Source organism: Cygnus olor, chromosome 1 (genome assembly GCF_009769625.2).
Source record: "Cygnus olor isolate bCygOlo1 chromosome 1, bCygOlo1.pri.v2, whole genome shotgun sequence".
In the NCBI taxonomy this organism is placed as follows: domain Eukaryota; kingdom Metazoa; phylum Chordata; class Aves; order Anseriformes; family Anatidae; genus Cygnus; species Cygnus olor.
This window is the reverse complement of record NC_049169.1, coordinates 110,406,311-110,430,143: the sequence shown is the minus strand read 5'-3', so window position 1 is coordinate 110,430,143 and position 23,833 is coordinate 110,406,311. Positions and strand designations below refer to the sequence as shown.

At 40.1% G+C, this 23,833-nt stretch overlaps 1 protein-coding gene across 3 annotated transcripts in view; it reads left to right on the top strand.

Moving 5' to 3' along the window:
- The window catches only part of GRIK1 (glutamate ionotropic receptor kainate type subunit 1), a 161,562-nt gene that overhangs the window by 74,496 nt on the left and 63,233 nt on the right, over positions 1-23,833 (top strand). For all 3 annotated transcript variants that reach the window (XM_040576728.1, XM_040576708.1, XM_040576718.1), the window contains exons 2-4: positions 12,729-12,896; positions 15,352-15,609; positions 17,523-17,704. In XM_040576728.1, coding sequence (XP_040432662.1) covers positions 12,729-12,896; positions 15,352-15,609; positions 17,523-17,704 — 608 coding nt within the window. The remainder of the gene's footprint in view (positions 1-12,728; positions 12,897-15,351; positions 15,610-17,522; positions 17,705-23,833) is intronic.

Sequence of the window (23,833 nt, the reverse complement as noted above, 5' to 3'; positions counted from 1 at the left end):
GTATTTAAATGGCTGTTGGGCCAACAGCTGTTTGCACCTAAATAGTGCTCAAGCAGACCATAGGGAAAAACAGCAGCAATCCTGGGGCCACAGTTTATGATGTTGCAAGTGAGAGGCTGTGCTGGGGGATAAGTGAGGGAACAGCAGCTTTTCCGCACTGACCCCCTTCCTACTCTGCTAGGGACCTGCATCTTACAGGATCAAAGATGTGGCCAGAAGAATACAGTGTCAAGAAGTTCCCAAATGCTGCCTCTGATGTGCTTTTGAAGCTGAATCAGGAAGACGTGAAGGATAAAGGAAGGATAAACACACCAGAACTGCAGCAGGTTTCTTGTTTTCTGGCTGGTGTTACCCCATTGACCACATTGACTGCCTGAACTGGTGGGGCCACGGGCTCCAGTCATGGGCTGAGATTTTGGCAGGGTTAGTGAAAAGTCCCAGTGGACCTTTGGCCACCATGGGAGAAGGGAAAGGTGCTGACTGTCACAAGTAAAGTCCTCTCCATTTTAGAGTAATTATTTTAATTCTCATCTCCAGAGTGAGAGAACCAACTTCAGCCTCAGACTAGTCTACCCCAGACAGTTGTTGTGTATCAGAAGGAAACAAAGCCAAAATTCACTGTTACTGAATGTGCAGTGTGTAACAACAAAAGCTAATGTAATCTTTGTGTCTTTAACATTTAAATTCTTGATCCACTGTGTTAGGATGTTCTTTTTAAAAACACAGTGTCCATAATAGCCTCCAAGGGGATATCTCTGCTGTAGCTTGCTAAGCTGTGGGCTCCTTGACATACCCCACCAGAGAAACCCATGTCAGTCATTTCGGGATCAATAGCTAGCACTGCCTTTAGGGGAATTTTAACAGCTGTATTTCAGAAAGAGAAGAGCGATTAACTGAAGTTAGAGTGCAAAATATTTTCCCCACTAACTTTAACCTCCCTCCACCACCACTTCCGTTCTGGAAAAGATGTACTTTTGGACAGTCCGTGATCTGAGTTTATCCATGCTTTTTCAGGATAAGCTCAGATTTCTTCAGCTTTGTTAAAGACCTTACTTTCATAAGCATCTTACAAATAATAGTGCTTAATGGGCACTCACAAAAAGAAAAAAAATATTTTTTTAAAGATATAAACCTGATGTTTATACATAAAGGGCTGTTTACTGAACAACACTTATTTCAAAGAACAGTCTAGGATTTTGAAATCTGATTTTCTATTTCTGTTTAAGAGCTTGAGAAAAAATGGCTAATCCTTAAGTAGTGTCACTGCATATACAAACTCACAATTTCTTCATGGCAAAACTATATCCTCACAGCTCAGGATTGCTCTCCAGCTAGTGTAACTAAACTCTTCAGGGATTCAGCCAAATGAAGCTATACATCTTTCTATGGGTCAGCTGCTGTCAGAGTGCAGAAAAATAAAGTGAAGTGGCAGTACATGCTGTATTGATTGCTGCTTTCTGGGAAGTGCAAGATCTTGTAGCAAATGCAAAGGAAGGTGGTAAAGCACATTTTACACAGATGTGCTTCCTGTTATTAGCAGGTACCTACATGAAAGCATGTGGCAAAAACCCTCTGAAATCAATTTTCTTTGCCATTGTTTTAGATAGGGTCTCTGTTGCTCTATTTGGAGCAGTTACTCCTGGTTTTCTTCAAACATAAAGTACAATTACTTTGTATTTGCAACAAATCTGACTATAGTTTTTAAGCTTTCTAATAGTTTTAAGGTAGATCCAACTAAAATCAGTAAGGAAAAACTTCCAGCAAGTTCTGCAGCTCAAGGCCATCAGTCTTTTAGCCCTTCTTTCAGTCAGCTTTCTTCCCATTATCCTCATCTACTTATATTTCTGTGAAATTATTTCCATCTTCTTCTATTCTTTAATATAAACTTTTTTTTTCCTCTTTGTAATTGGTCTCTCCTCTCTACTTTCACGTTGTCTTTCCACCCCTTTTCATTTTCAGAAGCATTTTGTAGTCCAACACATGATCAGCAATTAATGTGACAGGATATCTGAAAGGGAAATCCTCTGACCCAGGCAAATATGTAGGAAAACCATATCTGTGAACTAGTGCTCTGAAAAATTTAAAGAGACACCAGAAAGTAAGTTTCTCTTCCATTGGGAGTATTTAAATTGTTACAGCCTAGTGGGAGAGATGCTCAGCCGTGAGAGAATTTGATCAAAACCTATTGAAATTGGTAGAAACATTTACTTTCTTCAGCAAAGTCTTATTTTTGCTGAACAAATGACAGAGGGAAAGACTAACAGTTTGCTACTTTTCTGCTGGGAGCCTTAAAAAAATAAAAAATAAAAAAAGATCACAGTTTCTGTAGAGTCCTAGAGTCCTGGAGTGTTTTGTTTTGTTTGTTTTGTTTTGTTTTTTTTCCCCACAAAAATCAGGAAGCAGAAGGATGACAGCAAAAACTATGAATGGATCCAGCTACAGAGCTATGGTCAATGCATAGTTAACAAACCCATCATCTCATCTCATTAATTTAAGGGAATTAATTACAGGAATCTTCATTACTTTATATTCCGAATCATCATTACAAGCATTTTGGCCATGATCACACTGAGCTAAAACATCCACTTGAAGCACCCACCTTGCTGGGTGAGGCCTTCTTCATTGTCCTGCTGTCAGCACATCTCCCTGCAGCATGACTCTGGCAGATATCAGGGAGTCCTGAAAAGAGCAGCCCAATTCATAACATACTTCATGATTAAAATATGTCTCTGTTGAAGGTGGAGGCTTGATTTTCTGTGTACTTTCACAACATGCAGCATACCACCTGTGCTCAGCACAGCAGACTTGATGGTGCACATGTGCAGCGGGAAAGTGGGGTGCTATAAACCTGCACGCACTTCTTTCTGTGCCCTTTCCAGGTGCACTGCTCCTGGGGAAAACATCTCACACAAAATCAAGCCCGTTCTTTGCGAGGCTCATCTGCCTAATTCTAGCTCCAAGAAGAGAAGGGAAACAATTCTTACTCCCTTCCCCTTGCTGCAAGACCAAAAATAGCATCAGGTGGGACCCAATGTTGCATGTGCAACTGGGTAATTAGAACCAATTTTCTCCCTCTCCTGTTTTTCTCTCATTCAAAATTAATGCTGCAATGCACGGATAGCTAGTTCACCCAGGCAGGTATGGTTCTGTGGGAGGAAGAATAACAAACAATGTGAATAACATATGTATTATCCTGCATTTTTAGTGCCTGCTGACTAGCCTCTGCATCAAGTAAAAACAATAAAATACAGGCAGCAAGACAATCATTTTTAAACTACCATCAAATAAAGAATTTGCACTTCTGAAATGATCCTTTGGTTTCTCGCTAGTACTGCTGCTGTCTTGCAAGAGATGCGTAAATCAGGTCAACCAGTTGTTTCCCTGTAAAAATAGAAAAAGTTCATTACTTTGAAATTCTTTAACATGAATCATTCCAATTGAGCCTTTGGGAAATATCTCCACACTCACAAGCTGAACTCAGACACATCCCATTGGAAAAGGCAGATCTTTGTATCTTAATAAGCTCAACTTTTTATATATGTACATACACATATACATATATTTATCCCTTTGCTTTCCAAAGGATAAAAGCATAGCTGAATGCAGTAGCTCACTAGTATGAGGACAATTATAAAAACCTGTCCCCATCTCTTGTAGAGAATGTCTTGGATAGAGGAATGTTTTAGCATTATCTATTTAAGATCCTTTCCCTTCTTTGCAGCCTTCATCTCAGTCTTTAATCAGGTCTTGTTTGCTGGGAGTTCTGCATCTCGACCTGACGTGAGTGTTGGTGGCTCTGCTGCACTCACAGCACTTGCACCTGTCTGTGCAAGGGCTGAAACTGAAATGTGGTTTCTACCACTTTAATCGCCATGCAACTAAAGCACTAACCATGTTGCATGAATATAACAGAAAGGCTGAGTCTCTGTGAGGGTTCAGTCTAAATCAATCCAATTTTGAATCAGACTTCAAAGCCTGACAAACTATACCCCACCTCTTGTTAAAGCCGGTAGCAAAGTCTCCACAGAAGCTGCAGGAATTCACTCAGGTCCTAAACATGGGCCCAGAAGTGGATTTCAGTTGTGCAGTTTTGAACCTAGGACCGTCAATTTGTCAAATATTCAGTGACCTTTTTAAAAAAATAATAATATCTAACCTCAAAAGACAAATCTGATCCTCACATTTGCTGACTTTGACACTTTGGTTGCTCCTTTTTCCTTCTTTCTTCACAAGGCTGCAGGTCATGAACTTGTCCCAAGTTTCAGTTTCTCAGTCCTGCATCACAGACCTGGAAAGGAAAATATAACCTTCACCCCCACCACCAAAAACCATCCCTGCTCCAATTTATTCTGCTGAGTTGAAGATTTTTTGTAGTCTGGAGATGCTTGCCATCTACAGAGACAGCAGAGAAAATAAACACAGAGGTGAGGGTAAGGGACGCAAGTAATCCTGGTGAAGACCAGAGCGTGGTATTTGCCTTTTGTGCCCACTGTCTCTTCTTTTATTTTTGATTTGGATCGCTGGAAACAATGGAGGTGGAGTGGGGAAAAGGTATGGGCTTCAAGTGTTTGAAGTGCATTCCAAAAGGAGGAGGCTATGGAAGGATGAAAGGTTTCAGAGATCGTGTTCCAAATCCAGGATCAGGCACAGGCAGTGAGATGGCCGTGACATTTGGCAGGGTACAGAAAGAAATCAAAGGCATGATGGGCAGAAAAACAAGCTGGGTGAATGCAAAGATAGCAAATATTGAGGTAAGGACTGGGGCTTCCAAAAGGGAGGGAAGAGGCTGAAGGAAAGAGCAATGCATGGAGGACTTCCAAGGCAGTGTTTGAACAGATTGAAGAGGGAGTGATGGCAGAAAAGTCACTCAAGCTCTCAGCTTCACTGTCTGTAAAATGAGGATGATAATAGCTGCCTAACTCAAAGGTCCCTGTTGCAAGGCTAAATTCACCCGTGCGAAGAATGCTAATGTGTTTAGTTTATATTCTGTGAGCTGAATGCAAAACGCATGCATTTAATTCCATTAAAACCTAAGGGAGTAAGCCCATTTCAGCCTGGATTTGTGAACATAAAATGCAATTATTGTTGGTTATAGGATTGTGATTGTTGATGATTATTCCTGAGAAACTTTTTTTCTGTTTTTAATTTGCACATATAACAGAGCAGTTTTTAGGTCGTGTAAATTGGAGGTAATATCCAATTTCTGGACTAATCTTACACAGTTGGTGAGCTAACTTTAAAAAGAAAGATACTGTTAAACTGTCTGCTAAAGGTAACCCTGCAAGTAATAACCCATTTGGCTATTCTTTCTGTGTAAGATGAATGCCCAGACTTAGCTCTGTGATGAGCACACTTGCACTGGCTCTCAGTCAGGCTCCTTGTGGCATAGGAGAAGTCCTCTGGTAAAAGGCAAGGATGGAGAAAAACACTTGGGGTGTTCTCTAGCAGCAAGTGCTTTCAGTCCCAGCAGCACCCTCTTTAACTGTGTAAGTGGACATTATTTGCAGGAAAATTCTTTATAAGTACTGTTTTGCCTAGCTCTATTTTGGGATAGCGTCTATAGCCCTACCACTCCACCAGCCCCACTGTGAGTCAGAGGTGTGTGTGAGCCCATAGCCATTCAGACAGCAGAGTGGTGTGAGTCCGTGTCCGTATCGACTGAGAGCAAGGGCAAGCTGTATGTTAATTTGGCTTTATGAATCTCCTACGTTAACCTGGCATCAGCAACAGCTTCTCTTTCAGGAAGCCAGTGACATGTAGCTGCACAGTTATTAGGATTTTAACTCTCATTTCTCTTCAGTGGCAGACAGGTGGGTTTTAATGAGGTCTCATGGACCTCATGGTGTTCAGACGGTGCTGAGAAAAAGAGGGGAGGCTTCTCAAAGCATTAGTCCCTCTGGGAGATAGGTGTTCAGATGTTTCTGGAAATCCTGCTACCAAACCACCTGCACGTCGTGGCACTAGGACGCCGTTGAAAGCTGTCAGTGTCTCAAAGCCTCAGGGATGGAGCAGTGACTTCCAGTGGGCCATGTGCCTCAACATCGCTGATTCGGTGTGTCCTCTTGTGCAACAAACATCTCCCCAGGCAGACGAGAAGGTGCACGTCATGCTCAGTCTATGAAACTAGGATATTCTCTGAGTAAGGAAAGGACACTTGGATATCAGCCATGTAGAAATGTAGTTTTATACTTAATTGGAGAGAACTATACAATAAAAAAACTTTTTTTTTTTTTTATTTCCTAGGGAAGAGAAAAATTCCTGTGTCTTTATAAAGAAAATCTTAGTTGCTAACTATATTTTTCCTTTCTTATTTAATTGTACCTTTTAATATTTCAAACACTTTTCACTGCATGGTCAGCATGTTTGTTTTCAAATAGCCTTCTTTTCCCATTTGAACGTAGAACCTGAATAAGAACATAAACTACATACGGCTTCTGAGGTTTTTAAACTCCTGTCTCTCACTTTAATTTGTCATAATATCCAGATACTTTGAATTAGTATTAATATGCTTACTACTGGAATCATTTATGTATGAGTAGCTGTGCTACTCTCCTTAAGTTGCTGGAACTGCTGGATGTAGGACAGAGGTGGTATGCTAAGGGATGAAAAGCTGTCAGCAGATAAAAATCCCAGTGATATATTTTTTAAATCTCATTGTGTCTGGTAGCTTTACCTATGGTCCTTGAATATTGTATCTAGTGTTCAGCAGCTCTCTCTTTTCTCAGTTTTAACAATACAAACACGACTTACGTCCAATGCCAGCATTTTTCACTGGTCAAAAAGCAGAAGGAATTACTTTAGTGATAAAGAATTAAAAAATATCTGGAGGGTGGTTCAATAGCTGATACATGCTGTGCAAAGGAGGTTAACTACTGTGTGGAAATAAACAGAGGTAAGGGTAAGGGACGCAAGGAGGTTACTACACCACAGTGTGTAAGCATGGGCAGAGACCTGCCATAAACTTGCCTCATGCAGCCACCAGTGAGCTGGAGAGACTCACAGAAAATTTAATTGGGAAATCTGAAGTTTTTCTAACAAAATAATGAACATAAGAATGTTCCAGAGAAAGATCTAAATTTGAAAAGTAACTGCTCTTTTGGCATGTCCATGGCAACCGCTGGGTTTCAGGCTGGTTTAAGGGCAGAACATGTTTTTCCTCTTTATTCTCCCTTAGGTGTCAGAGGGTAACATGGACCACCTTCAAAAAGCAGTTGTATTTTCACACCTCTGTTTTGCAGGCTATTAGGACTGTTTTTCTCTGCAAGCCTACCTCCAATCCAAGTGGCTTTCTGCAGTAATTTAATAGGGAGTACAAAATTAAAAAAAAAAAAAAAAAAAAAAAAAAGCGTTCTTATGTTAGCTATGGAATAGGTAAGGAAAATCTCTACAAGCAGGATACAGCTATAAAAAATATATGTTTTGAGAAGTTAGCATTTAACTTTGAAAGCATCAAATAATACCATTGACTGAAATCACAGAATTTCCTTTATGTCTACTCAGGCAATTCTGTGTTCATGCAGCTAAAAGAGTATACTAGATCCCTGGTATTGGGACTGAAATTTGTTAGTGAGATATTCTGCATTGAGGAAACCCAGCTAAAAAAAGACTAGGTTGATAACTGACATCAGAAAGGTCAACAATTTTTAGCTGTTGCTGTTTATGACTGGTTTTAAAGTGGGGATAGAGATTTTTTCCCAATAACAATCTTTTGAGCTGTGCCTTGTCTTGAAGCAAAATGTTGATACCCATTCAGAGAGATGGAAATTGATTCAGCCATGACCTTTTCTAAAACTCTTTCAGTCCGTGATGACCCTGTTAAATGGAAACATTTGCTTGCTCAGAAGGACTGAAGCTGCTTTTTCAGGTGCCTACTGAGGTGTGCTTTTATATTTTTGACATTTTACTTGCTCTAGGTTTTTTTTTGTTTGTTTGTTTTGTTTTTTTCAAAGGATGAATGGGGCTGACGCTTTGTCATATTTGTCAGTTTGACTTGCATCCCTTGCTGTTTTCTGAAGAGGAGTCACTCATGTGGCTCAGATCTCATTTCTGTCAGAGCAACATTAGCAAAGTAGTAATTTTTCTCTTACTCTCCACGGCTAAATTAAAAGTAGGGGAAAAAATAGCTCTTTTCTTCAGCCTCTGAGACGTCACTTTGTAAAGTAAATGCAGAAAGGAAAAGGTTTTTTTTCACACATGTTGTGCACTGAAACAGGATTACCTGTTAAATGAACATGACTGCTGGGTTCTCCCACTGATGTGCTCGCATGTGGCTGATGGAGAGTTACTCCCTGCATGCAGTAGGATTGGATAATGTACATCTGGCTTTGCCACTCTGCAGCCTGCAAGCAACAGGGCATGTGGGACCAGAGCACAGGAACACTCCTCAGCCATATCTACTGGCCCAGCCCCTGGGAGGTTTTAACATAAGAACCAGAGCAGCCCCTATAGATCCTGCACTCACCTGATGTGGGGTACTCAGCTTTCAGCTGATTCAATAGTCTGAAACTGCACATCATGGCAGCAAACATGGCACTGCTGCAGAACCATCAAATCATAGAATAACCCAAGTTGGAAGGGATCCACAAGGATCATTGAGTCCAACACCTGGCTCTTCACAGGACCACCCAAAAATGAGACCATGTGTCTGAGAGCATTGTCCAAACACTTCTTGAACTCTTTCAGGCTTGGGGAGGAGCCTGGGGAGCCTGTTCCAGTGCCCAACTACCCTTGAAGAAAGGATAGGCCTGCCACTGCCTGGGGCTAAGCAGCCTTCATTTGGCCGAAGCTGCAGCAGAGCACATCCTGGGGAGCTACTGGGGAGGAGAGGAGGGAGGTGGAAGGGAGGACTCAAAACCCAAGCTTTGTCCAATGTATGTGCTACCAGTGGCCTACCATGAAAACCGGTGCTTGTTTTTGTGCTTAGCAGTAATAGCCTCATTTCTGGAACATCATTTATATCTTGAGTTAACATTGATTTTTTTTCCCTTCCCTTGTAGAACCCTTTGGTTAATTTGTTTTTAAAGTGTTGTACAGTAATTACTTGATTTAAATGAATCATCTGACAAATGGGTTCTTCGTCAAACTTGTCACTTACTCTGCTATTTCTCTTTTAACCTGGACCTTACAATATATTCTGAGCTTGACTGTAAGTCATCAGCAGAACATGAGAGAAAAGAAACTATTTACTAAATTGCTGGATTTCATTAAGAGTACATGGATGAAAACACAACAGAATGAAACAGCCAGATTGTATTTGCTGCTTTGTTTGTGATGCAAACTTTTAGATTGATTCAGCTCTTTTTATACCCATAGGTCCCAACAGAAAAATCAGGCTCAAATACGTAGTAGTTCAAGGTTTTCCCAGACTTAACTCACAACAAACAATGATTTCCTCCATAAACTATCTCACGGACTTTGTTCATGGGCAGCAGGGCCTCTCTCTTTGTGCTTACTTCAGGGATTAACCAAGAGAACATATAGTCAAATAAACATTTATTGGCTTGGAGAATGATGCTAGTGGTCTCAAAATTTCCCTGTCATAGGGGTGGAGAAGGGGAGCACTATCTTTCAGAGACTCTAAATGGCACCTTGTTTAACATCTCTAGCTCAGCTAAAAGAATGGCTGAAGGAGAGCCCTGTGGGAAAGGATATGGGCATATTAGTGGATGAAAAACTGAATATGAGCCAGCCATGTGCATTTTTCAGCCCAGAAAACCAACTATATCCTGGGCTCCATCAAAAGAAGTGGAGCTGGCAGGTCGAGGGAGGTGACTCTCTCCCTCTGCTCTTATGGAGTAGGGGAGTACTGTATCCAGCTCTGGGGCACACAGCACAAGAAGGACATGGAAGTATTAGAATGAGTCCAGAGGGGGCCACAAAGATGATCAGGGGGCTGGAGCACCTCTCCTATGAAGACAGGCTGAGGGAGCTGAGGTTGTTTGGTGTGGAGAAGAGAAGGCTCTGGGGAGACCTTACAGCGGCCTGCCAGTACCTAAAGGGGGCCTACAGGAAAGCCAGGGAAGGACTCTTTGTCAGGGAGTGTAGTGAGAAGACAGGGAGTAATGGCTTTAAACTGAAAGAGCATGTATTTAGATTAGATACTAGGAAGAAACCTGTTACTGTGAGGGCAGTGAGGCACTGGCACAGGTTGCATTATAACATGAAACCGAAGTTCTCTGCAAGTGCGTTATTGATATGTTAACATGCACAAAAGAAACCTGGAAAATGTGTTGAAAAGGTACCAACATATTGATTGTACAGCTGACTGTCAGAGAGACATATCTGAATACATTTGAAGTATACACAATGGTGCATATGCTGTTTTGATTAGTTTGCTTAGCAAAACTTTCACTCTATCCATCACTCCTCCTTTCCTTCCACTTCTTCCCTCTGCCCAGTGAATTTCAACTCTTTTTTTAAGGGGACCAAGCAAAAATTCTGCAAATTTCTGCTAATGAAGTATAAATAGCTCCTGCATATACATCAATTAAAATTAATCTCAATTTAATAGACAACTGATTAGAGGTCTGGAAAAAGTCCTAGTCCTAAAATGAGAAAATGTTTGCATTTATGCGTATGCATAGGACATGAAGACTATCTCATGGTATTTGAAAAAAGATATTTTAAGCTAAACAAGCAAACAAGCAAGCAAGAAAACAAAACGAAAAAGCACAGCACAGTAATAGTTTCCATGATGGAAAAGATTTTTTGCTAACATCAACTGTCTAATTAAAAAGTTATCTCAGGCTATTGATTATACTCGGTGGATTCCACCTTGCCTTATGAAACAATGTTCTGCTAATCCTAGTAGGGTTCCAAGCAAAACACAACAGGTGTATCTTGCTGGCCTAAGAACAAACTGACATTATTGCCAACTGAAAACACTTGTCTTCCATAGATGAAAGGGAGGAAAGTAAATTTTATTGAATCAGAAAAGAAGTAAGCTTGTTGGGATCATCATTGTCATGAGGAATTATAGGCTCTGAAAGTTCTATCTAACTAAAATGAAAGTCTGAAATCCATTTAGTAAATGAGAAAATTGGTTAAGTTGGTAGAATTGCTTAAGTCATGTTAAGGTGCTGTTACATATGGTTTTGAGAAATAATGCTGCGTATTCAAGAGTAGCTAGAGATTACATTGCCAACTTGGGTTTGATAGTCTCCAGTGTTTTCGTTGCTGAGTTAAAATTCAAAACAGGTTTTAATTCCACTGTGTTTCCATTTCCTGATTATCAGCTAATGACTGCACTATTCCTACACTGGTGACATCAAAATTGCAAGAGATTGCAGCACATTAGCTGAATACATTCTGATGCTCGGAAAATATAAAGCGATATCTAGGGCTCAAATTTCACATGGGGAAATGTGAAAATATGTAACTGAGAAATCCAAAGTATTCTCTAGTGACTTGCACTAAATGAGTAAATTATACTTGCAAAATCAAGTACTGAAGCTGGAGATTGCTGTTTAAAGGAGCTATTTTTTTTCAAATTAGCTGTGTTTGTTATGCATTCATCAAATCCCAGTGCTCCTAGATAGGCTGAATATGTTGTTGGCATAATATAGTCTCTAGAGGCTAGAGGGAGTAGACATCCCAGTATAAGTGGGATGGTCTGTTGACTTGAAACACAGGCAGGCACCTTTCCCATCTCAGAATACATGCCAAAGTAATTCATAGTGCCTCCAAAACTAAAATTCATTCTTTACAGGTCCTTTTCTGGAAAACTTACTTCCATGTTAAAGTTCTTATTGATATCACTTGTTTTAACAAGGAGCAAGAAATATATATAATCTCAGTTTGAAAGGTAGAAAATAAGTTTTGACAAATTGAGCAGAGCTCAAATAGCAGTTACCCAACTGAAACTGCACAGAAGGGCTGGGACACCTCATTGTTCAAATAGTTCAGAACAGATGTTAAAGGAAGAGTTTAGAGGAACAATAGTAAGTTGAGAGCAATTTTGCTAGATGCAGCACTGCCCTTGCAAGGGGACTTCTAAAGCAGTGTCATGATGGTACTGGTAGGCACTACATCACTGGAGACATCACTTATCACTTTGGCACAGAGGCAGAATCTTCTGTGGGAGCAGCATGTGGCTCAGCTGTTTTATATCAACAAGTTCAACTTGTACAGCAATGAACTTTGATAAAGCAAAAATACTCACCTGTCTCCAAGAAAACTGAAAAATGGCCAACATTTGTTGGTAACATGTAAATAATAATAAAAAAGCCTTCTTAAGGCAAAGACCTCGAGAGGAAATTTTCGGTCCATTTCTACTCAAACTACATATCACTTTTGAATGTGGAACTTGTACTGTCAAGATTTGTAGAAACACTTCAGAAAATATCTCCAACACATCCAAGTTTCATCTCTAAACATAGATTACACTGAGCAGGGGGAACAAGACCAATAAATATGACTACTGCTTTTAGTTGGGAACTTGACAGAAGTTTTTGCAAGCATTTAAACATTTTACTACAGAAAGCCTGAATGATAAACATGTATCCTCTTTCACAGATGTTTGTCTAACCAGCATTCATAATATTGAGTTAACCTACAGTGACATTGTAGATAAAAACTAATGGTCCAACATGCTTTTGCTTTTAACAGCGATTTAAACTGTTTTCCTTTATGAACAGTCAGCTTATTGTTGCTCATAATTTATTTTTCTCTTTTTTATGTACAGTGATGAAGAGGTGAATAATACTTCTCATTTATCTCTGTATCAACAGGAGGGATCTTTGAAACTGTGGAAAATGAACCTGTTAATATTGAAGAATTGGCTTTCAAGTTTGCAGTCACCAACATTAATAGAAACAGAACTCTGATGCCTAATACGACATTAACCTATGACATTCAGAGAATTAACCTTTTTGATAGTTTTGAAGCCTCGAGAAGAGGTAATTATCTCAATTACTGTGTCAGTAACATACATATTCTATACTACCTTGCCACTGCCTGATCTTCTGTTCCAATTGTAATATGTGTATACAAACAGTAACATAAAAATTATATTTCAAAGAGAATCAAGCTGGAGTTGGTCTTGTCATCTAGTTCTGATAAAACACCTACATCCTGTCTGCATGCTAAGAGCCCCAGATTGAAGGAGGCAGGTCCAACCAGTTTTTCATTCCAAAAAATAGATTTGCCACCTGGAATTCTGCAGAAAATGATCACTGCCTAACAGGGAGCACAGTGGGATGTCACAACCCATAATTAGCACATGCACACAGTTATCCATTATTCATAACAAATGATTTCTATTGTACCTTAAAGAACAGAGGCCAGTAGTGCCCCAGTCCTGAAATATTAACACTTCAGTGGATTAGACAGAAGTACAATTTCTCTGTTATAAATAAGACATGGAGTGGACAAGTTTGGAATTTTTTGCGTATTATTTATTTTTCCTGGAGGAAAAAGTATGGTCCAATTATTTGCATCTAATTTACTTGCAAATGTAAACAGAAAGGGGGAAAAACACACAGCTTTTCTTAGGCACAGTGTATTTCTTCACCTTTAGGAGGCAAGATTGAAGTTTGCTAAAATTTTATATTCAGCAGTCTGGTTCCTGGAATTATATGGTGTGCACACAACCTATGCAAACAAGTTTGGGAAAAGACCCATAAGTCACCAAGACTTTGCAGATGTGTTTTGCAGTTCATTATAACATCTCTTTCTGTAAAAAGTACAAGATATGTTTGGTCTAAGTTAAAAGATATGTTTGCTATAAGGCAAATGAAGGCTGAAAATTAATGTGCTTCACATCATGAATCATGTTAGAACACTATTAAGCTTTTGTTTTTTAAATGTCTAAGTTACTAAATTCTCCTCACAGTACTTTAGTTTCTTACCGAAGATTGTTAAAAAAAAAAAATTTTCAAAGAACATCAAGGATAGCTTTAAATTCTGTTTATTGCTTTTTTTGGCTTTTTTTTTTTTCAGATATCAAATATATGCTGGAACTATATGCTATCAAAAATCAAATACTCTGCATTTTTAATCCGTATAATCCAGACCTCCAGAGAGGATTTTAGATTCCCTCTATAGTGAGAATCTCTTCTGTGACTATTGTGAAAATACTTCAGTGTCTTCACCATTTAATCTGTAGGAAGGAGTTAATTACAAATATTTTTGTAATTCTACACACTAAAGCACAAGGGATCCATGCAGACAATAGTAATTTCTTCTCTGCATGAATTATTGATATTATTTATGCAATTTCACATTAAAACCTGTTATCCTTTCAGAAAGCTTCTGAATTAAACCTTGAAAGCCTGTGCATTTTATGCTGTCTGTAAAAGTAGACTGAAAACAGAAAATAATTGATTTTCTGTCATATTCTATTACTATCAGAGACTAAATATTAATTTAAAATATCTCTGCTCATTGTGGGTGTTCAGATACTTAGTATTTCATCCAACAGCAGTAATTTCTAGATTTTCCACAAAGAACTACCTTACAAAGAGTACAGCATTGCAACTCTGTGCAGAGGTTTGTCCCAGTCCATAAATACCTTATTAGAAACGTTTGCGGTACATTTTACGAATGGACAAAGGTAATTAAAATTACTTCATCTTACGTCAGTTAGCCTGAAAAGACATGGGAGGGGAAGAAAAATAAAAAGACGCCTACAGAAGGGATTCTTTTGCTGGAAATACTAACCATGTTGGATGAGATACAGGCACAATGGGAAAGAAGCCTTTGTTGATACTAGCATTTGACTGATTTGGAAAGGTATTAAAATATCAGTGATGTTGGCTCTTTATTTCTCTGTGTTGTTACTGAGGCCTTTAGGCTTTACCGCTTCTTCTGTAAACACCGATTATGGAGCGCCATGAATCATATTGGCGTTTACTGTTTATATTACTTCAGTAGCCTGAAATTAAAGCAACTCACATTGATAGTAGTTTGCCAGTCATGGGGGGAATCTGTATGGTGTCTGTTGTGATTCCATGAACATATTCCCTGACACACTGCCATGAAACTTAATTCATGTGACATCCCTTTGGCAAGCCCATAGTCAGAAAGCTCCTGGTTTCTCCAGGATAATGCCGTTCAGAGAAAGGCAATTTGGGAATCAATGCAATTTGAAGGCAATAGACAGAGAAGGTTTTTGTTTGTTTGTTTGTTTGTTTGTTTTTTTATAAGTAGGAAACTGGTTCTAAGATATATTGCTAATCAGTAACACCATTTTCAGGGACCATTTCCAAGTGGGTCTTGGAGCAACACGGTTACCCGTTGCCACTTTCAAATCATAAGAATGGATGGAGAATAAACTATCTTGGCAAATGCCATGCAAGTTTCCTGCTTTTGCTGACCAGCAGCTTCTTCCTCCCCTCCCTCTTCTCCCCACAGCATGTGATCAGCTCGCTCTTGGTGTAGCTGCCCTCTTTGGACCTTCCCACAGCTCCTCCGTCAGCGCTGTGCAGTCCATTTGTAATGCACTCGAAGTCCCACATATTCAGACCCGATGGAAACACCCTACGGTGGATCACAAGGACGCTTTTTATATCAACCTCTACCCAGACTATGCAGCCATCAGCAGAGCAGTTTTGGATCTTGTACTATACTACAACTGGAAAATAGTAACAGTAGTATATGAAGACAGCACAGGTAAGTAGTACTGGTGTGCTGCAAGTCATGTGCTATGTGCTTCTGCTAATGTAAGTACATGGATAAATTCTGTGAGAGAGTGCCTGTGATAGTTCAGTTTGGCATTCTTACAGCAGCTTTCCCCAGAATATAGAAGAGAAAGATCTCTTAAGGCGCAGTTGTGCTTCCACACCTATGGCTTTTGGAAAGCTGTTCACTTCATCAGAAGTTAAGAAGTCACCAAGAGGTAGCTTCTCAGTTCTTGGTACTGAGTCACATTTCGCTTCCTGTTTGTGGAACCAGTAACACAGCTTGAAACTGGTAAGTATTCTAGTGTGGGGCTGATTAGGGATTCCCTGTCTCAGTGAGGGGTTGATCTTTAAAAGAATGCATTTACAAACTAAAAGTTCAAACTGTAGCATTTTTAATGCAGAGACTCTCTTCTTCCTTGGAACTGTCTCAGAAAAAAACAAACCCAGTTGTCAGCTGGATACTGAATGCTGAATCTAAAAGGTGCAATTCATGTAAATGTTTCCATCCTGGGACTCTTAACTAAGAAGTCATAATGCTTAATATTCTGTATTGATTGTTGATACTTGAAGACCTCCAAAGAACAGACCCAGTATTGCAGGCAAAGACTGTTTTTTTCAAAAACCATTGCCAATAAATTGAGTGAAAATCAACAGTGAAAGCCAACGGCCAATAGCCAACATAGCAATAACTCGCTAACCTCAGAAAAAAATAGTGATCCTTCATCTTGCCTTATATGTACCATTGGGTCATTCCGGCAAGGACATTCATGCACAAGACAAATATATACCCACACCCAGCAAGAGAGCAATGACTTTTTTCATATTAAACATTTGTTTGATTTTTGTTTAAGAAGTGCTTCTTGCTCGTATTCTCTCTCCCTATAGAGATTTTTAAGGCAGTCTTTTACTTTCACTCAGCAGGAGATCATGGGCATTTTTTTATTTTTTTGGGGGGGAAAATTAAGTTCATGGGTAATGAGAAAGAAATCGTAATCACACACCTCAAAGAACTCTTAACTGTCTTACTTTGTTTTTGGAGGCAGTACAAATTACATAGGAGTGCTGAATTAGCTAGTAGAATTGCACTGTGTTTAAATACTTGGACAAATCTTCAGCTGGTTGAGCTCCACTGACTTCAAATAAGCCCTGTAGATTTCTACCAGCTGAAGACATAGTCTTAGAAATCATGTTCTTGTGTTTACAGATATAGAGTTAGATCTCAAAGTATTTCAATTCTTTAGAAGATCTCAGACTTGCTGAGTGACCTTAAGCAAGTCATTTAATTTCACTATGTCCTCGAGCTTTTTGTCTCTAAACTGATGATAAGGACAAAATAAAGTTCCCCTCTCTAGGGTATTGCAACGTATGCTGAAATGAGGACAATGAAAGCCATATGGATGCCTATTAAGAATAATTATTGTTAAGTGGCACTCAGGTTAATCACTAGCTCAGGTTAACAACTTGTTGCTCAGTTAGAGCAACATTGCCTTTTTCTCCCTCAGTCTCTCCTCATTTGCTCATGCCTTATATGAGCCAGGAAAGATAGTAAGGAGGTTTTCTCAATTCTATGTTCTTGTTTAATATTGAAATAATAATTAGCTGCCAGCAAAGAAGAATTATATCATTTTTTGCAATGTACAGTATCAATATTGCATCAATACAAACATATCCTAGAGTCAACAAATTCCAAACACATTTCAGAGTATTTAGATGCTGAGGCGAAGTGTAATCATGAAAAGGAAAATCTATAACTATATCAGTCAGAATCTGGAAAATATGAGGTTAACAACTTATCCTTTAGATATGTGAAACATGTTAGGACTGATAAGAGACCCTTTTAAAGTGACAATAAATACTCACTGCGCATAATGGTTAGTTGTATAATTGCATATCATTTTTCAGGTCTAATTCGACTGCAAGAGCTCATCAAAGCCCCTTCTAGATACAACATTAAAATCAAAATCCGTCAGCTGCCCTCTGGGAATAAAGATGCCAGGCCTTTACTCAAGGAGATGAAGAAGGGCAAGGAGTTCTACGTGATATTTGATTGCTCACACGAAACAGCAGCAGAAATCCTTAAGCAGGTAAGGGGAAGGGAGTGAAAACACACAACATTCATTTTGTATCCTGAAAGTCATCAGCCTATCTGGTTTTCATTTGGTGGGAAACACTAAAATTGAATCAGTTTTCAGTTCAGCCATAGACTAGTTAATATCAGGGACAGAAGCTGCTAGAAAATGTGCAGCAATTTCTGAGCACTCAACAAGATTTCAGGGCTTCACAGAACCACAAGAACCAGAAGCAGTATTGATGTCTGAAGAGAAGCCCGTAAATACCCAGCAGAAGGAAATATGCATTTCTGTTTCATACTTCAGGTTCTGCTTGACTAGGAAGATTGTTGCATTTATTTTAGGTTGCCTTAGTTTAATCAATACAGTTTATATGCCTTCCCCCACAAAAAAAAAAAAGAAAAAGAAAGAGACCCATTTGGAGTGCTTAGAGAGTGGCTCACATCGAGCTATTGCCTCTTCAGAGGCTGCACATCAAGTTCAGTGCTGACTACTGTAACAACAGGGCATTAATCCACTGCAGAGAATAGCACAGCTCTGAATTCACATGCCCGTAACAAAGCAATATGTGGTCTACTGGCACCACCTCATTACGTTTCAAACTCTGGTACAACAAGAAGATGGAGTGGAGACATTAACGGAGGAAAAATGTGTACTTTAAAACAGGAAGGAGGCTATTGTTCAAGGTTTCCATAGCCCTGACCTAAATGCTAGAGCTGGATAGTCACACAAGGCAAGGACAAGCACCACAAAGCCTGATGTTAATGGGTTGGGACATTACCAGGGGCACACAAAGAGTGGTGCAAATTAGTATTTGCTGTTGTCACTTACTATATTTTTCCAGACAATCAAAGTCTAAAGCACCAGCTTCTGCAATTCATTGACCTATAGACAATAATACCAAGCAAGTAATGTATTGGGAATAGTGGTTCCCTTTTTTGCTGCAGTTGTAGATTTGGATTTTTTTTAATTTATTTTTTGGTTGTTATTGTCAGTTGGTCTAATGGGAAACACTGATCACAGGAGACCATCAGGAGAAGTTCCACTGGTCTAAATGCTCAAGATGCACTGTCCCATAAAAGTTGGGACCTAATGCTTCCATCCCATTGCTGAAATATTTATGTTATGTAGAGTAGCATTATGTGTCAAAGTGGGTAAGCCAACTTACTGGATGTGTTTGTCTCCAGAGCCTGAAACCATCGTCTCCATGCTGGAGACTCTTGGTGCTGTCAATACAGACTTGCAGGGTGGTGTCCTAAGTCAGCTGAGCAACACAGCTGAGAGCAGGTACACAAGTTCCTGTGAGCCGGTAGGGCTGAATTTATTGCAGTCAGGAAAGTTGATCTGTACTATGTTTTAGGGTTTTCTCCGTGCAAGTTATATATTTACAACAGGGCTGGATGTAGGCATGATGTTGGAAACCTGAGGAAAGAGCAAGGGCAGGGTGTGCAATCACATAGCTGCTCTCTCACCTGACGGGGAGCACACTGCAACATGCAGCACTATGTGAGAAGAGGGGTGGGCAGGAGAGCTGCTGTCCCCTCGCTCTGCTCGCTGGAGGGACATCCAAAAGCATTAAAACATGACAGCAGGAACAAGCTGCTCCCAAATGTGATTTGTGGGGGAAGGGTTAAACTGACAGCATGGATTTTCAGGGATCTGCAAGAAGAAAGTGCAGATGTCTGGCACACTGCGGGAGGCACAGAGCTTCAAATGTACCAGACTGAGAAAAAAAAAAAAGAAAAGAAAAGAAAAAAAAATATTAAAATAACCTTAGTGTCAAAAGAAGAAGAGGAAGTGCTAAAAGATGCACTAAGACAGGGCAAAGTGGCAGAACAGTTTGTGTGGGAAATGGATCAGGGGAGACAACTGACAGGCTGCAAATACAGATAATGCTCTCCAATGCCTTAAGAGCCCAGAGAAGGATGGTGAATGGCAATGTGGAAGAAAACAGGAAAATTAAGGGAGGTACACCTGTAGGTCAAAGCTGCAGGAAAGGAAGCATCATAAATATAGGCGAGAAAGAAAGGGAAAATGTCTTTCGTATGAGATACTTCTGTGGCTGTATCTAGTTGATGGCAGCAGTAACTCAGGTGTTGATGTTCCTCACTGCCAAAGGCAACTGTGAAATGCAAAGGTGCGGAGGGCTCTGAATTCATGTGTGGATCATCTGTTTGTAGGTCAGCCACCTGAAGTACCATGGTTCATATTCTCATCACTGCACACAGAAACCTCTATATAATTTTACCCTGAATGAGAACAATATATTAAAGAGAATACTACAGAAAATGTTTTAAGAAAACTCTTTAATGTTAGCAGCAAAAAACACATACCATCATTAAATTCTGTAAGATTCCTGATAGGAGTAGAAATCAAAGCCAACAGTCACCTAAAGCAGTCCCCAAAGCAACAATTTCTTGTCTGACCACTGTATTTACAGTAATGTAGTAAATGCTTGGTAGCCCATACAGAAGATAAATTAGGGTGGTGGAAATGTGTAGCTGGTTGGGGTGGGAATGATATTTCACAGATTAAAACTGCACCAGGGTCACACTGGCACGTGACCCCCCATCATTTATGAAATGCAAGACTCCTGCATCCTGCTCACCCTCCAAGTCTGCCCAGCTTCACCCCAGAGCTTTGCACAAGGGGCTGCATCTCCCCCCTTCAAGCCCAAGGGTTCCAAGCCTCATTACCAGCATTGGCTCCATCTCCTTCGGGCACCCCCCACCCCAGGTAGGCAGCATCCCTCACCTCCTCCAAGCCTCACCTAGGCTGGGGAAAAGGCAAAAGGCCACCTCTTCCCTGCCTCCAAGCTAGAGCTCAGCACCAAGTGCTCTCCAAGGAGGGGCTGCTCACACCAGTGTGTGTGAGCACCAGCTGTGGCACAGCTTGTTTGCTGGGACAGGGGGGCAAGGGATACACAAAAGGTCTTCCTGGGAGTGAAAGGATTAGCATATCAGAAATTTATGTCCTCAAAGTGTCAGCTTATGGAGCTGCGTTTGGCAGCATGGAGCTGCCTGGACCAGTTGCATTACCAGGTTTGAGACGTGGGGAGGTGACCACTTGCCTCCTTTGAGTTTTGTTTACAAACCAGCACAAAAGACAGATTTCTTCTCTTAAATGGGGCTATCTTTTGCTTATTTATAGCTTCAACTAAAATGCCACCGAACCACACTTCTTCCTTGTGCACAAGGACAGGAGAATCAATAACCTAATTTAAACAAAATACAAAGCCTGCAAGCCGCTGAATAACCTATTCCCTAATCTCACACATTTTCCCTTCTCTCTGACTTGCTGCAGAGAGCCCAGGCTTTCACAGTCCCTGACCAGCTTAATGAGACCTGGCCCTTCCATCATCCACATCTGGAAGGAGTAAGCAGAAATGGTGATTATTAATTACTGACTTTTTCAATAGTTACTTTTTTTTTTTCCCTACATATTCCCTCTTGGGGGCTAGTAACTTCATGTGACTGGTGCACAGTGGCTAAAGGAGGTTTCCATCTCTGTTGCTGGTACCAGGCAGACAGGTAACCTCCCAAACCAGCACATCTGCTGCCCAAAGTGACCCATCCCACAGGCATCAAGGTATCTGAAATTACTTGAGCCAAAACGTTACACCAGCAGAGTTTTCAAACAAGATGCACTGCACCAGCAGAGCTGATGGAAAAAGTTTTAGCTGGTCTGTCACTCCCATAGCCTATTTGAAAATATTGGTTGCTGGAGCTTTAAAATTCATAAAGATTGAACAAATGTTCTGACAAGCAGCAAGATCTAGTAGGGAGTCAGGTGCTGAAAGCAGGAGCTAAGTGCAGCTGAGGTTTCTAAGGGTAGAATTTTGATCTCCAAAGACCCAGCTCAGGATCTGCTCAAGCTCTGTAGGAGCCACCCAGGTTGTTTTAAACTGTGCCTGTCCTACCCTGCTGCAAGGGTGCATAGCATCTCCTGCCTTTCCAAGCCTCATAACAGGCATCACTGAGAATGTGAGGTAATAAGGCACTCTCCAATTATGTCTAAGACCAACAGGACTGAATCAATTACACGAGGAATTTAGAAACAATTTCTTAGGGAAAAACCTGGTGTTTGCAACACTCACCTGAAATATTCTGTGGACAGAGATCTAGTGCTGTTCTAGACTAGGTAAGCAATCGCACAAGTCAGTTAATTCTAGTTATTGCAAACAGCGATCTGTCCTGTGTGCAAATCTTCCAGTATGTTGTGCACTTACTGTATTTGGGTTGATTTGGTCTTTTTGTATGAGGAACTTTGTTCAAGAGGTTAAATTGTTAAGGTTAACCTTCAATTTACTCTTCTAATGCACCAATAGTTGGCATAGATTTTACTGTTAGGCAAATGCATGTCTCATAAATTATGTTGCTACTAGCTTTAAATTATCTGCTCCTTCCTCCACACCTTTAAAATAAATTTTATGAAATGTGAAGTATATTTAATCAGGTTTAAGACACTCATAAAACATTTTATAAAGACTTCTGTGTTCACTTTCTCTGCGTGACAAAGAGCAAAATAGCTAATTTGGTTCTTACAGTAGTGCAAAAACTGTGTCATCATAGTATACATTCCATGTACAATAATAAATGTGAGAATATAAAATTTCAGTTCTTGAGTATGCTCCTTCCTGTAGCTTGTCAGGGGGGCTGAAGCCTACTATCTGCTATGAAAAGGCAGGATTATCTCTGTTGTCACTGCTGCTGGAGAAATACTTGTGGCAGATCCTCCCAGATGACCCCCCACGCCCCAGTGTGAGAAGCAGAGAGATATTCATCTCACCGGTTCTCCTCTCTCTCACATCATCTTTTCTGAAACTTCTGTTTCTCTGTTCTTGTTAGCCATGCTATCTAGATGAAAGCTAAACTATTTGCAGTACCACCCATACTTCTTGCACATGTAGTTCTTTGTTGCCTTGTAAGCTTCAATGGGTGATGCAAATTCAAGTGGATTTTCAAAGTGATGGGGTGTTTTCAGTCTGTACTGTGAGACTACGTCCACGCCGAAGCTTCAAAGGCAGCGTCACTGCCCTGGCTCTCCAGGATCTCTTCAGGAAGCATAAGGAGACAGCCACAGCTTTTTGGGCCCCTGGGCCAACACTTTCACTCTGTCCTATTGCTATGGGCCTTTTTTTACACCTGGTCTCCAATACTAGTAAATGTATGTCTTGTTTCTTGACATGACTCATGTCCGTGTTGAAGGAACTTTTTACCACTTCAAGCTGGATTGCTGCTGTGGATGAGTGTGACATAGGTTCCATGAAAGGTTTCCAGTGAGCTAAGTCATGAACAATTAAAGCTGCCTGTGTGAAGTCCAGGAAAGCACAGTAAGCGCAGTGCTTTTATGTTGAACATTTTAGAGGCTAGGAGGCAGAGCAACTTTTATTCATCATGGCGTATCTTGCTGATCCTAGAAAATAGTGGTGGTACTAATTAATTGGATAATGAAATGCATTCATTTAATGTTCGTGAAATTGAATAATAGCATGAGTGAGGAAAATGCTAAGTGAAAGTAAGTGGAGTATCTGATGCGGTTCCATTAGTCTGGTTACAGCCCGCCTTGAAGGAAGACTGAGACTAGCTCTAAATGAGCAGATTTTTTTTTTTTTTTTTTCACAAGATGAATGAACAGACGTTAGAGCTGAGATATAATGCAAGCCAAGAACAAGGAACCCAAAGAAATTTACAGACCTATGAGATTATATTTTGATACAGCCTCTGTCCACTTGACATATATATTTTGATCACTGATGCTTGTTCAGATTCACGGTGCAGTTCATGAACTACAGCTAAAAGCACAGGTCTGCTACACATAAGTGCAAACACCCTATTTGAAATGGATAGTTAGAGATGGAAGTCTCTTTATCTCATTTGCCACAATACCCCATATCTGGGTTTGGCTGAAGAACAGATTTTATACAGGGCTGGATGGGAAGGAGATCTGCAAGGAGAATGCAGAGTATTTTATCCTGGTTTCACTAATTTACATTCATCTAAGTTCCACAGCAAGTAAAAGCTGTTATTATTTAAATAAGACATTTATATCAGATGCATAATTATTTAACTAATTGCACACAACGTTACTTAAATAGGAATATGTAATGAAATTCCATTCTAGTTTCTTATGGACAGCTGTATA